This window comes from Sus scrofa, chromosome 6, assembly GCF_000003025.6.
Source record: "Sus scrofa isolate TJ Tabasco breed Duroc chromosome 6, Sscrofa11.1, whole genome shotgun sequence".
Lineage (NCBI taxonomy): Eukaryota > Metazoa > Chordata > Mammalia > Artiodactyla > Suidae > Sus > Sus scrofa.
In genome coordinates, this window is record NC_010448.4 from 14,125,868 (window position 1) to 14,143,133 (window position 17,266).

Below are 17,266 nucleotides of genomic sequence, written 5' to 3' on the forward strand. Positions count from 1 at the left end.
ATCATTTGGGGTCGGGAGGGGTATTATTAATGGCCAAAAAACCATGATTGCATAAATTTTCTATCAATAAAAACACATTAAATGAAACCAAAATATCCAAGTACTTTTGAGTCTCGATGAGCAATTCTTGTGCTTACCTCATAACAATGTACAGATCCAACAAAAACTTTTCCGATATCCAGCAACTCAAAGTCGAAGTGAATCTTTGGCCCCATTCCTTCCCCCTTGATTCGGAGGGGCAGACGGATCTCTCGGCCTGTACAAACAATCCAGACTTTATTACCCTAAATGATGCTTTACTACCTCAGATTACCCGCAACTTGCTATTAAGATAAGCATTCAAGATTATTGCACCAACTCTGCACTGGACTAAGGGGACTGTCATTTAACCAATGCTGAAGATCTAGCTCATCTTTAAGAAACAAGAATACTGTTAGTTTCTTAACTTTAAGGGACAGTTTATGTTGTAATTTAGGCTGACATTTTGGCAGAATTTTTTTTTTTTTTCCTTTTACGGCCGCACCTGTGGCATATGAAGGTTCCCAGGCTAGGGGTCTAACCGGAGCTACAGCCGCTGGGCTACCCCACAGCCATAGCAACACCAGATCTGAGGCCTTATTATTAGTTGATCTGCGACCTCCACCACAGCTCATGGCAACACTGGATCCTTAACCCACTGGGTAAGGCCTGGGATTGAACCTGCAACCTCATGGTTCCTAGTCGGATACATTTCCAGTACGCCACGACAGGAACTCCAGAAATTTTTTTTTAATTTTAAACAAATCTTAAATGTATCCTTAAGTTTCTTATAAAGAAAAGTAATTTCTCTAAATTGGAGAAGAGTAACCCTAAGATGAGAGTTGTCGCTTCGAGAAACATGTTCACCGCACTGTCCTTAGGTTTAGGCAGATCCAGGGCATTAAGGGACCTGGGTCTAGGAGTCTTACCTGACCCTCACTTTGCAGCTTCTTTCATGGAGAGGAAATGGAATCCACTAAACAGTATCCCTTACTACACATGCACAGTGGACCCAGGGTCAATACAGAGCATAAGCCTTGAAAGTACTAACCACTTTTGTTTTCTTTTTAAATTTTAAAAATTTTTTTGTAAGATTTTTATTGCACACACACTCTCACATTATCTTCCATCATGTTCCATCACAAGTGGATGAGCAAGGAGATCTGATGTTATAGCATAGGGAACTATGCTTAGTCACTTGGTTTTGGTTTGTTTTTGTTTTTTGTTTTTGTTTGTCTTTTTAGGGCCACACCTGTGGCATATGGAGCTTCCCAGGCTAGGAGTCGAATCAGAGCTGTAGCCATAGCAACGTCATATCTGAGCTGTGTCTGTGACCTACACCACAGCTCACAGCAGTGCCAAATCCTTAACCCACTGAGGGAGGCCAGGGATTGAATCTGCGTCCTCATGGATGCTAGTCAAATTTGTTTCCACTGAGCCATGATGGGAATTTCCTTGTTTTGTTTTTTAAAATGGGGTCTATCTGCACTTGATAATATCTGAACATTACAAAAACATTATAGAGAAAGTAGAAATTCTTTGTTGTTGTTGTCTTTTTGCCTTTTCTGGGGCCGCTCCCACGGCATGTGGAGGTTCCCAGGCTAGGGGTCTAATCGGAACTCTTGCTGCTGGCCTACACCAGAGCCACAGCAACGCGGGATCCAAGCCACATCTGCAACCTACACTACAGCTCACGGCAACGCCAGATCCTTAACCCACTGAGCAAGGCCAGGGATCGAACCCGCAACCTCATGGTTCCTAGTCGGATTCGTTGACCACTAAGCCACAACTGGAACTCCGAAAGTGGAAATTCTTTCATAATTCTACCACCCAAAGATAACTACTGTTAGTATTTTTCATGTCAGTTCTTCCACGTGTGATCACATTTAAGCACTGTTAATGTAAATGAGAGCATACGCTGTATATTATTTTGTAGCCTGCTTTTTTTCACTTCACAATACACCTGGAACATTTCTCCATATCATCGCCTAAAGATGAAGTAAATATTTTTAATTAGTCTCTCTTATTGGATATTTAAGTGGTTTCCAACTATTCATTACAACAAATTATAATGTAAATAATATCCATGAATACATTTACAATCAATTTTCCTATATATCCTTTAAGCACTTTGAAGATGTCATTCTATTATTCCTTCCATCATTTCTGTTGAGAACTCAGCTTAGGGCCTTTTGGCTCATTTGAGATAATACATCTTTTCCTTTGACTGTTTGAACACTTTCCTTTTGTCTTTGGTTTTCAGCAGTTTTACTATAATGTGCCCAGGTTTGTTGGGAAACTTTTTGGGGTTTATTGCACTTGAATTTGTAGATGAAGATCCTTTATCAAATTTGGATTTTTTTTGTCATTATCTTTTTAAATATTGCTTATGCTCCATTTCTCATGTCTTTCTCTCTCTATGTATAACATATATACATATCATATATATACACATATATATAGAATGATCTTTTTTGCCACGTTTCACCGAACTCTTATACTCTTTTATTTATTTAGTCTCCATATACTTTAGTGTGTCTATTTTCTTTGATTTACCTAAGAAAAAAATTACAAAATTTACCTCTGGCTGTACCTAACAAGCTATCTACTGAGTTCTTAAATTTATCACTATAACTTTTCAGTTCTAGACTTCCTATTAGTTTTTCTTTAATAGTCTCCAAGTCTCTGCTCAATTTTGTCTTTAGTAAGAACATTAAAAAAAAATCTGTGTCTGGGAGTTCCTGTTGTGGCTCAGCAGGTTAAGGATCTGACATCTCTGTGAGGATGCAGGTTTGATACCTGGCCTCATTTAGTGGATTAAGGATCTGACATTGCCATAAGCTGTGGCATAGGCAGCAGATATGGGCTTGGATCTGGTGTTGCTGTGGCTATGGTATAGACTGGCAGCCACAGCTCCGACATGACACCTAGCTTGGGAACTCCCATATGCCACAGGTGTGGCGATAAAAAGAAAAAAAAAAAATCTCTATCTAAAAATTCTATTACCTGGCTCTCTATGAGTTTCTTCCTATTGTTTATCTTGGTGTTCTATCAGATTGTGTTACTGCCTCACGTAGTTGGTTATTTTTGAGTGAGTGCTAACTAGCATATGTAAATAACTTTAGAGAAAATCTGAAACCCTAAGATGTTATTTTCCTCCAGGTTCTGGCTGGTAACTAGGGGATATTAGCAATCCCAGACAACCTAGTCTAACCTTTGGCAGAAAGACTCTGTGGGAGAATTAAGTCCTACAGAAAATCACTAGAGTGACTATTTTCAACATTTTCCCAAGAAGGTTAGGTAGTTAGCAATAAGCTAGACATGTAGAGAGAAAATTAATTCCTCATATGTAATCGATACCTTGAACATTAGGGATTAACCATCCCTTGGAAGTTTAGTGGAGAACGGTCTTAATCAAATCTATAATTAGAAAATGATCCAAAGCTGAGATCTAGTTTTTATGAGAACGGGTCCATTTCCAGTCTCCACTCTACTGGGTCCCACCCTCAAACCTGGGAGATCACCAGGGCCCTTTCTCCTTCAGCATCCTATGAACTCCTACGTTTTCTTCCTTAACGCTGCTTAAATTTTCAGTCTCTGCAGTATCTTCCCAAAAAACAGTTACTAAGGTTACAGAGGCCCCCAAAGTCTAATTGTTTCATTTCTTTCTTCTCCTGGATGTTGGCCCCCCCAAACCCCCCACTGTTCGGGCAGCTCTCTTTTCCCTTCAAAACAGTCTTGAAAAAATATTTTGCCTTGCACTTTTAGTTGAGAGAAAGAGAGAGAAAGAGAAGAGATCTAAATTCCCCAGTCCACCAGCCCACCAATGAAAGTGGAATGCCAGAACAGAGGGATGCAGATTTGACAGTTTGACAGCTATGGCCATACTGCCTTCCAGAATGGTGGTACTAATTTACACACAAACATCACCAATATTTAATGCTTTCTATCCCTCCACATCCTCCCTGATAGTATTAACACTCTTAAAAATATTTGATAATTTGAGAGGTTTTCCTTAAATTTGCACCTTGAAAATTTCAAGTTATTTAAGGAAAAATGAAACATTTTGAACATTCAAAACCACTTTTGCTACTCTGTTAGATATAATTTTCGGTATTACAGCAAATACACTTTGAACAACCGATATTTCTAATTTATTATCATCATTATATGTTCCACTGTCTTCTATTGTTATTTAGCTTCTGTATCTTTAACACTTTTTCTCCATGACTATCCTTTTATTTTTATTTATTTATTTATTTTGTCTTTTTTTTAGGGCCACACTCACAGCAAATGGAGGTTCCCAGGCTAGGGGTCTAATCGGAGCTATAGTTGCCGGCCTACGCCACAGCCACGGCAATGCCACAGCAGATCCGAGCCACATCTGTGGCCTACACCACAGCTCACGGCAACGCCAGATCCTTAACCCACTGAGCAAGGCCAGGGACTGAACCCACGTCCTCAACCAGTTGGGTTCGTTAACCATTGAACCATGACAGGAATTCCCTCCCTGACTGTCCTTAAAGACAAGAATACTTGTCTCTGGGTCCCCTCTAGTGCTTGGCAGCACAGTGGTCATTAGGCAAGTATTGCTCTGATTATAAGAAACAAGAGCAATCTTGGCAATATTTGGGACAGTTCATTTGTTCAAAGGGTTCCCTCGACCCACCTGACCCCTGGAAAAGACGTTCCTCTAAAGGTCAGGTGTTGGTTTGACAAGACTCTAGAACATCAGTAACACTTTCAGAGAGTCTAAACCTCATCACCTACTCCATTATTTTAGAGTTCTTATCTTCAAACCTGTTTTCAAGACAACGTTTGTACTCCATGGTCAAGAGAAAAGTATTTTGACAGAGATCCAACTTTTGGAATGACAAAGAAAGAGAAGTGCAAATACATTGTGGAATAAACTGCAAGACTATTTATAACTGTCAGGCTTAAAGCTTTCCCAATCTGTTACCTTGACTGCCTTCCTTAATAAAAGGGAGAGGGAGGGAGAAAGACGTGGTGTAATAAAGCAGTGAGCCAATGCTTCTTTGGGAATTATTAATTGCTTCAAAGGAGATTGTCTTATTTGTAGTCAGCCATGTTCTTCACGCAGGAGAGAATAGGGATACCGGTAACATCCAGCCTTGCATTTGCAAGAGTTAGTCCAAATTTTAGGATTACGTTACAAATGATAATTTTCCATAAGGTTGTTGAAGTCGGGATTTTTCCTATCTTGGCAAAGGCAGCAAGACGGACAAGCCAGAAGGAACTAGTAAGCTCTAAGGAGAGATTCCTTATCAGAAGAGAAAAATATTATGACATTTTAAAAATAGGGTAGCTTCTCATCTATGGTTACAGTGTCCTGGTTTCACACATGAGAAGCAGGGAGAGATATTGTAGAACCCCTTTTATAGCCCAAAAATCCATGAATGTGATAAATTACATTGCATTAAATACCAGAAAGTGCAACCATGGGCTTGCAAAAACTCTCCATCTAAGATATCTCAGATGTCCAATATGACACTTGAACTCTATTCCTGTGCAGTAAGATAAGAAAGGGGGGGGGATGTATAAATAGGGGAAAAAACTGTCCATTATTCACATATTTTAGGACTATCTACCTGGAAAATCCTAAAGAACTTATATAGTTTTAAAAATTAACAGAAGAAAGTAAGATTGATGGTTACCAAGTCACTATACAAAAGTCAACATAAAATGGGAAAAAGAAAGTCTATTCAGTAAGCATTGCTGGGAAACCTGGACAGCTGCATGCAAAGCAATGAAACTAGAACACACCCTCACACCATGCACAAAAATAAACTCCAAATGGCTGAAAGACTTAAATATACGACAGGACACCATCAAACTCCTAGAAGAAAACATAGGCAAAACACTCTCTGACATCAACATCATGAATATTTTCTCAGGTCAGTCTCCCAAAGCAATAGAAATTAGAGCAAAAATAAACCCATGGGACCTCATCAAACTGAAAAGCTTTTGCACAGCAAAGGAAACCCAAAAGAAAACAAAAAGACAACTTACAGAATGGGAGAAAATAGTTTCACATTATCCAAATGACAAGGGCCTAATCTCTAAAATATACAAGCAACTTATACAACTCAACAGCAAAAAAGCTAACAACCCAATGGAAAAATGGGCAAAAGACCTGAATAGACACATCTCCAAGGAAGATATACAGATGGCCAGCAAACACATGAAAAAATGCTCAACATCATTGATTATAAGAGATATGCAAATCAAAACTACCATGAGATACCACCTCACACCAGTCAGAATGGCCATCGTTAATAAGTCCACAAATAGCAAATGCTGGAAGAGGTGTGGAGAAAAGGGAATCCTCCTGCACTGTTGGTGGGAATGTAAGCTGGTACAGCCACTATGGAGAACAGTTTGGAGATCCCTTAGAAATCTATACATAGAACTTCCATATGACCCTGCAATCCCACTCTTGGGCATCTATCCGGACAAAACTCTACTTAAGAGACACATGCACCCGCATGTTCATTGTAGCACTATTCACAATAGCCAGGACGTGGAAACAACCCAAATGTCCATCAACAGATGATTGGATTCGGAAGACGTGGTGTATATATACACGATGGAATACTACTCAGCCATAAAAAAGAATAACATCATGCCATTTGCAGCAACATGGATGGAACTAGAGAATCTCATACTGAGTGAAATGAGCCAGAAAGACAAAGACAAATACCATATGATATCACTTATAACTGGAACCTAATATCCGGCACAAATGAACATCTCCTCAGAAAAGAAAATCATGGACTTGGAAAAAAGACTTGTGGCTGCCTGATGGGAGAGGAAGGGAGTGGGAGGAATCAGGAGCTTGGGCTTAGCAGACACAACTTAGAATAGATTTACAAGGAGATCCTGCTGAGTAGCATTGAGAACTTTGTCTAGATACTCATGTTGCAACAGAACAAAGGGTGGGGAAAAAAATGTAATTGTAATGTATACATGTAAGGATAACTTGATCCCCTTGCTGTACAGTGGGAAAATAAAATAAAATAATAATAATAATAAAAGAAACTGAAAAAAAGTCAACTGCATTTCAATACATAGCAACGATCAGAAAAGTTAATTTTCAATATATTATTTACAACAGCATATAAAAATATAAAGTACCTAGAAATAAATCTAACAGTATATGTAAGACATTTAAAGAGCAAATTATAAAACTTTATTGAAAGATATTAAGAGAGATCTAAATAAATGGAAAACTACATTATGTTCTTGAAAAGGAAGGCTCAATGTTATAAAATTGTCCATCTTTCTCCAATTGATCTATAGCTATAATCTTAATGCTCTACTAAACAAAATGCCAGGTAGTAGAATGTGGTGGAATTTGATGGCTCACTATAAAATTTAAGTATAAAATCAAAAGGCTGGTAATGACCAAGTCATTCCTAAAGAAAAATAGATTGAGGGGACTTGCCCTTTCTCATATTAAAATCTACTGTAATTGAGATAATATAGTATTGGGGTAGAGAGTGAAACATGTCTAAGGAAATAGAATACAAAATAAATACACACATATATGTAAATTTGCTTTATGATAGAGCAAGTGTTGAAAATCAGTAAGGAAAGAAGGACTTCATACAGAACTGTATAAAGACCTAAAACAGCTAGGCCCCCATATAGGATCTGTGGTAGGCTGAATAATGGCCCCAAAGACATCCACACCCTAATTCCTGGAACCTATAAATACCACCTCACATGGCAAAAGGGTGAATATTGCCTTATGACAAAAGCTGCAATTAAGTTAAGAATTTTGAGATGGAGATATTACCATGGCTTATCATGACTACTGTAACTTAACAGTCATCTTAACATCAGGTCATAGTAACCGTCCCATTTTATTCTTCTTTTCCAAAGTTGTTTTGGCTATTCTAAATTCTTTGCTTTTCCATATGAATTTTACAATGAGCTTGTCAATTTCTACCAAAAAAGCAGCTGGGACTTTGATGTGAATTGCATTGAATCTATAGATGAATTTTTGGAGAAAATGACATTGTAATGATGTTTAATTTACCCACCTATTAACAATTTAGGTCTTTAATTTCTCTCAGCAATGTTCTACAGTTTTCAATGTATGTTCTTACACATTTTTTTTGTCAAGTTTATCTCTAAGTATTTCATATTTTTAATGTAAGTAATATTGCTTTATAAAAACTCAATTTCCCATTGTTCACTGTCGAGAAACACCACTGATTTCTCCCTCTGTAAATCTTGTGTCCTGAAACCCTGTTACACGCTTAACTTTTTTAGTCCTTGTTAAGAGATATCATCTAGCAGTATCCATACATTTTTTTTTTTTTTGTCTTTTTGCTATTTCTTTGGGCCGCTCCCACGGCATATGGAGGTTCCCAGGCTAGGGGTCTAATCAGAGCTGTAGCCACTGGCCTACGCCAGAGCCACAGCAACGCAGGATCCGAGCTGCGTCTGCAACCTACACCACAGCTCACGGCAACGTTGGATCGTTAACCCACTGAGCAAGGGCAGGGACCGAACCCGCAACCTCATGGTTCCTAGTCGGATTCGTTAACCACTGTGCCACGACAGGAACTCCACATTTTTGATTCAATAAAACAGATGAAACCCAAGAATCTACATTTTTAATGAGCAGCCAGAGTGACTCTATGCAGGTTCTCTAAGGACATTGCCTCGAGAAACACATGAACACTGTTTACTACCTTAACTTCTGACCACATGGCAGAGCAGGCTGACTCAGTCCATGCTTCTAGTTCTAATACACACACATAAAAAGCTTATTATAAGTATGACAAGAACATAGTCTTAACACTCATCCAAGCCCAACAGAAAGAAAGAAAGGAAAATACCAGGTGCTAGAAATAAAAAGGAAACTCGGAGATCTGCAAAGTACAGACAGCTTTATGGTCTGATGGCTTCAGTTTAAACACACCCTCACAGAAACAAGGCATGTGGCTTTGTTCCTATCTGGGAATGAGGAATTGAACTTAGATTCTTGCTAAATCCAGAACCTTGAGAAGGATACCTCTTTCCAAAAAGGAAACTACAGCAATTCTACCTATTGGTCTAGGGAAGCAGTGATGAAGCTTGTCCTCTACCTTATACTATGAATATGGGACAGAGAACCCTATGAGAAATTAAAGTTCTATATATAGGTATAGTACCCAAATGGACACAATATTATAGGTGAAAGAATCAGAAACTGAGAAAAATAGAAGTTGTAAGGGCTTAAAGAAATAAAAAGCTGTTCTGAAGGAACACACATCCAGTACCCTGCTGTCTTAGTCTATTTGAGCTGCTATAAGAAAATACCATAGAAAGAGTGGCTTAAACAGCAAACGTTTATTTCTCACAGTTTTGGAGGCTGGGAAAACGAAGAGCAAGGTGCTCTCACCAGACATGGAATCTGCCAGCACCTTGCTCTTGGACTTCCTGGCTATGATCCAGTACCTGCTGTGGGGAGAGCTCACTCCTGGTTCATAGATGCTATTTTCTCACTTACACTGAGGAAGGGGTGAGGGAGTTTTCTGGGTCTCTTTTATAAGGGCACTAATTCCATTCAAGAAGGCCTAATTACTTCTGAAGGTCCCATCTCCAAATACCATCACACTGAGTTTCATGTTTCGAAAATGAATTGTGGGATTGGGGGTGGAGCCAGGAACCAAACACTCACTCCATAAGACAGGCCAAAAATGAGCTAACAACACAAACATTTCAAGCCATCTGAGGAATCAGTTCAATATGAGCAAATCCATGGTTACCACAAATGTGCAGATTAGTACCCCGAGTTTGAGCTAATAGAAAAGTCTTAAAGAAAACTCTATCATAGCGTTCTCAAAATCTTTAAAGAGGTAAATTAAAAAATAGAAACCATTTGAAGGAGAAAAATGAATATTAAAATCAAGTAGAACTTCTACAACTGAAAACCCAAGCTGATGAAATAAAAACTGAATAAATATACCACAGTAGAAACAGCTGAAAAAAGAATTAGTCAACTGGAGGAAAGATCTCAGAAAAACCCCCAGAATGTATCATACAGAGACAAAGAAGTCAAAAATGTTAAGGAGAGGTTAAAAAACGTTGTGGGAGTTCCTGTCGAGGTGCAGTGGAAACGAATCCAACTAGGGACCATGAGGTTGCGGGTTCAATCCCTGGCCTCACTCAGTGGGTTAAAGGTCCGGCATTGCTGTGAGCTGTGGTGTAGGTCACAGATGCCGCTCGAATCCTCCATTGCTGTGGCTGTGGCATAGGCCAGAGGCTGTAGCTTGGATTGGACCCCTAACCTGGGAACCTCCACATGCCATGTGTGCGGCCCTAAAAAGAAAAAAAAAATAATAATAATAAATAAAAATTAAAAAAAAACATTGTGATTCCATGGGAAAGACATATATCTAATTTCCAGAAGAAGAAAATTAAGATAACAAGATGAAAAGAATACTTAAGAAATAAGTGCTGAGATTCTCCAGAAGTGATAAAAGGTTTCTAGATAGCAGAGGCATCTCAAGGACTAATCCTTAATAAATAAAGGCAAATTCATCTCAATGAAACTATAGAACGTCAAAGCATAAAGCATTTCATAATAACAATCTGATTTTAAAAGAGATAACCTAAAGAAATGACAATTAGACTGCAGTAGTTTTCTCATCTCAACACTTCAGTCCATTGTTCATGCTCTGAGGAAGCAAGCAGCCACATGCAGAGAACACAGATAGCAGTTCCAGCAAACAGAACCTGGTGAGGTCCCTTTCAATAGCCAGAATTAAATACCAGATATGCAGGTGGAGGAGCTATAAAATAATATTAGCTTGTCCAGCTGTCTCCATGTGGCGCAAAGAGAACTGTCCTTGCTGAATCCCAAATCACAGATTCGTGAGTAAAATAAGTGATTGCTAGTTGTTTTAGCCACTAAATGTAGGGTGGTTTGCTATGCATCAAAAGATAAGTAGAACAAAGTGACAAACAAATTGGGGCTTCTATTTTGCTCACGTACCAAGGACACTGGGAAAAATGGATTTGGAGGAGGATAAGATTTAGAGGATTAGGACAGGATGCTGCTGATGATAATGACTGGTAAGGATGAAAAGAAAAATGAATATTGATGTGATGGCTGTTTTCTCTTCATGTTCATGAGCCATCTAGTTGTATTTATAATAGGCTTTATAAGTTTCAACATATGGTGGAGCCAGTACACCTAACAGTATCCTTGTTGAATTTTCTAGGCAACCCTCTTTCATTCTTCCATAAGAATTTTAGAATCAACACAGTTTTTAAAAAAACAACCTTATTGATCTTATCACTGGGATCACATTACATTTACCAGGAGAAATGACCTATTTATAATGTTGATTTTCTCTACCAAAAACATGGGCATTTCCATTTGTTTTCCTAAATCTGGGTATGTATAAAAGATACTGGTGTATTATTCTCTGTATTTTTCTTTATGTTGGAAATATTTTGAAGTATTTGATGACTGAAAATGTAATTTAAAGTAAATGAAAAGTAGTTGATCAAGAAAATAATTTCTCGGGAGCTCCCATCGTGGCTTAGTGGAAACAAATCTGACTAGCATCCATGAGGATGCAGTTTTCATCTCTGGCCCCACTCAGTGGGTTAGGGATCTGGTGTTGCTGTGAGCTGTGGCTTAAACCAGCGGCAATAGCTCTGATTTGACCCCTAGCCTGGGAACCTCCATATGCTGCGGGTGTGGCCCTAAAAAGACACACACTCACACACAGAAAGAATTTCTCAGAGTTCCCATTGTGGCTTAGTGGTGATGAACCCAACTAGTATCCATGAGGATGTGGGTTCAACCCCCGGCTGCACTCACTTTTTTCCCTGCTTGACTAACAAACCTCTCAAGAGTCATTTTCTCTAGGGACCTTTCCTTAAAAACCCTAAGACTGAGCTGTGTGTCCTGTATTTTTTTCTGTTATTATCATTCATTCACTCCATAGTATTACTTAACTTTTGGTTCATGTATCAGTCTCCCCCAGTGATCTCTGTGCCTTCTGAGGGCAGGAACTATGTTTTTGTACATTTTTGTACTTAGGGTGCCTAGATAGAAAAGCTTTCAAAAGAGGAAGAGGTTGCAGTTGGAGAAATGGGTTAAATTTCATGTATCCCAAGATGCCTCCCTCACAACCAGTGACACTGGCCTTGCCTGCTGCTTTCTTTCTCTGAACATACATTCACAGAACAGAACACTATACAACAGGGAAAATAAAATGCAGCGAGATCTATAAGTAAAAACGTGGATGTGACATGCAGATTGATTCCGATTATGTACATTCTGAAAGAAGGCAGCACCGAAGTATAATGTGTAGCTTTATGTACAAAGGAGTGAAAACTATAAATGAAAGCAAGGAAATAATAATCATGAAGGACAGAATGGCGAGTGTCTTAGGGGACGGGGAAGGGAGTGAAGGGCGCGTGACTGGGGACGGAACACGCAGGCTGGAAACAAGTCAATTATTCATCTTGGTGGCAATTACCTAATAATGCCTGCCTGCTTTACAATTATTTGTTACGCTCCCCATTGCTGCAATAACAAATTACCATAAGTTTAGTGGTTTAAGGTACAAATTCATTATCTTAAAAGTTCTGGAGGTCTACATCCAAAATGCATGGGTTAAAGTCAGGGTATTGGCAGGGCTGTGTCCCTTTCTAGAGGGTCTAGGAGGAAATCCATTTTCTTGCCTTTTCTATTTCCTAGAGGCTGCCTGAATTTTTGGCCTCTCCATCTTCAAAGCCAGAAAGAGCTGGTACGTCTTTCTCATGGGGCCTAATTCTGACCCTGAGATGGATATTTGTGCCTCCCTCTTCAACATGTAAGGACCTTTGTGAAGATTCTTGAGCCATCTAGGGTATTTTCCTTGCCTTGAGGTCAGCTCATTAGTAACTTACATCTCATTTTCTGCTTTAATTCCCCTTTGCCATGCAGTGCAACACATCCACAGTGATGCATTCACAGGTTCTGGGGAATGCACATCTTGGGGAAGCCATTACTCTGCCTGCCACTGCACGAATCACATACATTGCTGAATCTGTGTGATGTTTCTCAGTGACGAAAAGGTTAACAGTCAAATGGTGGTATGTAAACACAAAGGATTCTTATACAACCATGAAAAAAGAATGGCCCTTCTTTATTTACTGCTATGGAATAACCTCTAAGAAATATTTAAACAGCAGTGATAGGACCATTGTATAAAGTATGGTGTCATTTATGTAAAAAGTTATGAGGAAAAGCATATCTATATGTATCTGCTTTTATACGCTCAAAGTACATAGGAAAACAAAAGCAAAGCAAAGCAAAACAAAACAAAACGGGGGGGGGAGATTTTCTATTTGCCTAAGAAGGAGTTCTCAGTGATCTAAAACCAGGAGGCTTTAACAATTCTTTGAAGATAATAGTAAGGAATGAGCACCAGCCTTTGAAAAGACACATAGAATTGCATGGAATTTACAGGGAAGATAATATGGAATTACTATGTAAACAAAACCCTTCCCTGGCAATCGTATCTTTTAATAAACCACTAACAAAATAACGAAGAATGTCAAGCAGATGGGAAATTACACTATTCAATTTACCCAGGATGTGAATTCTGTGGCAGAATCCAGAATGGCAAAGGAAACAATAGATGAAAGCAATTATTTATGTAATGTTTGGGAACCTCCTGGAGAGCAGCCAGCCCCCTGGAATATGGCCAAGCACGTTGTCTCAGGGGAGCCATTGATGGGAGGGAGGTCCCAGCACCTGTGATGTGGGGGCTATTGGCCCATTTCCAGCCTGTGTCTGAACAATGATATACCAACATTTCCTCCAGATCCATTAAGAAGTCCAGGGTAGAGGATCCTGGTTTGAAGTGTGGAAACAGACATGCCAGTGCAGAAACTCCTGCTCCACTCTGCATTCACTCTGGGGCCATCTTGAGAATCCCCATCCATGGGCAAGGCAGAGATCAGATCAAACTAGGATTCATTCACTCGTTCATTCATGTTTTAATTTATTTGCTCATTCACTTAATCAATATTCATTAAGTGGATTTATCTTCCGAGTGCTAACAGCATAAGACATAGAATATGATTTCAATATATAAATTTTTAAAACTATATTATTTTGCTAAGGGGGATGGATATATAGGTAAAATCATATATGAAAACAAGAAAATAGCTATACTAAAAGTCAAGGCGATGGTTACATCCAGGGAAGATAACAGAAACATCATCAGGAAGGGATGCACACCTGGGGGAGGGGAGGGGGCACAGTCCTGGGGTAGGCAGCCCATTCTTTGACTGCCTGACCCTTTTACACACAGAGAAAACTGACTGCATAGACATGGACTGAAAACATGCAGGGTATAGCAGAATGGTGGCATTTTTGCACTCGGGGATATTAATGATTGTGTACTCTTATTATTCCCCCCTCAGGTTTAAAATAACCACAGTCATATTCCGGGGAGACCTGCATATTAAACAGCAGAGGAAAGTAGTACCAGCTACCCTGATAATTAAACCCATTCCCTTATTCTTATATACAAATAGACCACCACAGAACAGAAGACTTTGGAAGAAATCCTTTGAATGCATGATAGCTATTACCCTAGATTTTTATGACTAACAAATGTCAGCATTTCTCTGGGCATCCTGATATAATAGCTCTAAGTGTCATTTAATATCATTTATTATGCATACTTGAGGGTCAAAATCTTGTCTTGGTCAACTACAAAAATAAAACCCTAGAAGAGATGAGAGAAATACCAGGCCACCTGTAAAGGCATGAGAATTAGGTGACCTTCAGATTTCTGAATTTTTACAATAAAGTTTGCACAGTGTCTTCAAAGTTCTGTGAAGAAATTATTTTGAACCTAGAATTCTATAGTCAGCTAAATTATCAAGCAAGTATGGAGGAAGAATATGACATTTTCTTGCAAGAAGGATCATAGTTTCCCTTCTAGTCTTTCTGAGGAAGTTACTTGAGCAGAGTGAGAAGGAAAAGATATACTGGAATGCAGATGGAATTTTTTTTTTTAATTCCTGTAGAACAAGTGTCCAGGAGGCTACTGATCTAAATTAGATTAAGAAGCTGCTGGGCTCTGAGGAAATGTCTTCAAGGAGGAGAGCATGAATTCTAAAATTAGATAGGAGTGAAGAAGTGAGGAATCAGAAACCAGGGGGAATGGGGGCGGTTGGAAATACCAAAAGCGGTATAAAAGAGGCAACCCAATTAGGAAGTTGGCTAAAACAAGGTATAGTTGTAAGAAACTGGAGGAAAGTAAACCAAGAGAATCTGTAAGGTGCCGAACTTAGGGACATCCTAAGGGTCAGAACACTCAACCAACAGAGGATAAAATGCAATCCCAGGATACAGCTTGGCCCTCCAGTGTATAAAACGTATGCGGGCAAAAGAGAAGACTTGAACCCGGTTATTGACCACGACAATATATAAGCAGAATAACTCACAGAAGAAGGAGAAACAGGGTTGAACGGTGGTGGGCAGGTTAGAGGTCACAGTACCCTTATACATCAAGAGATATCTGTAGAGGTGATGGACCCAAAAATATAAGTATACAAATAAAGGCTATTTTAAGGCAATACATAAAACGTGTAAATAAGTATAATGAAAATAATTGGGTTGCCAGGGGCTAAGGTGGGGAAGAAATTGCCTGCAGATGGGGCATGAGGAGTTTTTATGGGGTGATGGAGAGATTCTATACCTGCTTTTGGTGGTGTTTGGGTTTCCCAAAGTTTACAGAACTATGCAGAAAGAGAGTGAACTTCATCACATGTAAATTACAACCCAATAAGCCCAGGAAGGGGTAGAGGAGATGGATGTGAACTCAGTCCTCATCTTTCCATGCTAAGCGCTCAAAAGTAATACATGAAATTGATAACTCAACAAATAGCCATATAAGCATGGAATCAGAAAGGGAAATTTCCACCACAAGAAATAGCTAAAAGTACTTCTTAAAAGCAGTACTGGAGAAAGAGACTATTATTTAGCTTTATAATCTCTGTGTGTGTGTGTGTGTGTGTGTGTGTGTGTGTGTGTGTGTGTGTGTGTGTGTGTGTGTGTGTGTGTGTGTGTATACTTTACCTGTTTCATGGCATCAGCACTTTAAAAAATTCTGAAACACTTAAAAAATACTGAAAAGTCTCTGGAATACTACAAAGATTTAACTACTTTGCCCAATAATCTTCTGTGCAGGGAAAGATCCAATCCGGGCTCACAGGTTGCATCCAGCTGTCATCTCCCTAGTCTCCTTCAATCTGAAGCAGTTCTTCAGGTTTTTTTTTCTTAACTTTCATGACCTTGATATTTTTGAAGATTACAAGCTAATCACCTTGTTTGGTCCTTCGGTTTGGGTTAGTTTGAAGTTTCTTCATGATCAGACCCAAGTGAGGTATTTTGGCCCTAATATCATTGAAGAGATGCTGTGTTTTCACTGCATCCTAGTGGGTAACTCACGAGGTTGGTTTGCTCTGTTTCTGCTAGTGTTAACTACAGCAACATCTACCAGGTTACTTTAGCGAAAAGTTAATTTTCTCCTTTTTATAATTAATAAGTATTTTGAGAGAGGATATTCGGGGACGATGTTAAATTTTGTACCATACTCTGCTTTCACTGACTACTTTTTAAGATTCATTTGTGCTTTTCAACAGAATTGTTGTTATGATGATTGCCAAATACCAATTTTTTTTTTCTTTTTGGCTGTGCCCACCGCATGAGGAAGTTCCTGAGCGAGGACTCAAACCCATGTCACAGCTGTAACCCAAGCCATAGCAAGTGACAATGCTGGATCCTTAACCCACTGCACCACCAAGGAGTTCCCTAAATGGTAAATTTTACTGAGTAGATTCATAGATTCCTATTTGTTCAAATGATTATAATCTATTAGTGTCATTATTTATTTTGATTCTCAACTTATTCCACATTTGGTCAGTGGGAGTCCCTTAGCTGGCTTCTGTGTCATTTGGACATATGTGTCATTCCTGGAGCATGTCCTTATTTTCTAGCACAAAAGGATGTTCCAGGCTTATCTTGTTCTTTCTCTGCCTCAGTTCTAGAATCAGTCAATTTTCCAAGCTTCCTTTAAGTGGACGGCAGGATTTAGAAACCAAGATTTGGGTGCCATGTTCATGGCTATTGTCATTAGAGTCTCAAAGCTTCCATGACTTCCTAATGGACAGAGCTAGGAAATTTTTATGTACATATGTGTGCATCTGTATG

General features: G+C 39.0%; 1 protein-coding gene across 1 annotated transcript in view; it reads right to left on the reverse strand.

The window, feature by feature from the left end:
• HYDIN (HYDIN, axonemal central pair apparatus protein) overlaps positions 1-17,266 on the reverse strand; it is a 412,515-nt gene that overhangs the window by 230,592 nt on the left and 164,657 nt on the right. Inside the window, 1 exon segment of the mRNA XM_021093814.1 lies at positions 138-256. Within this exon segment, the coding sequence (XP_020949473.1) occupies positions 138-256 (119 nt within the window).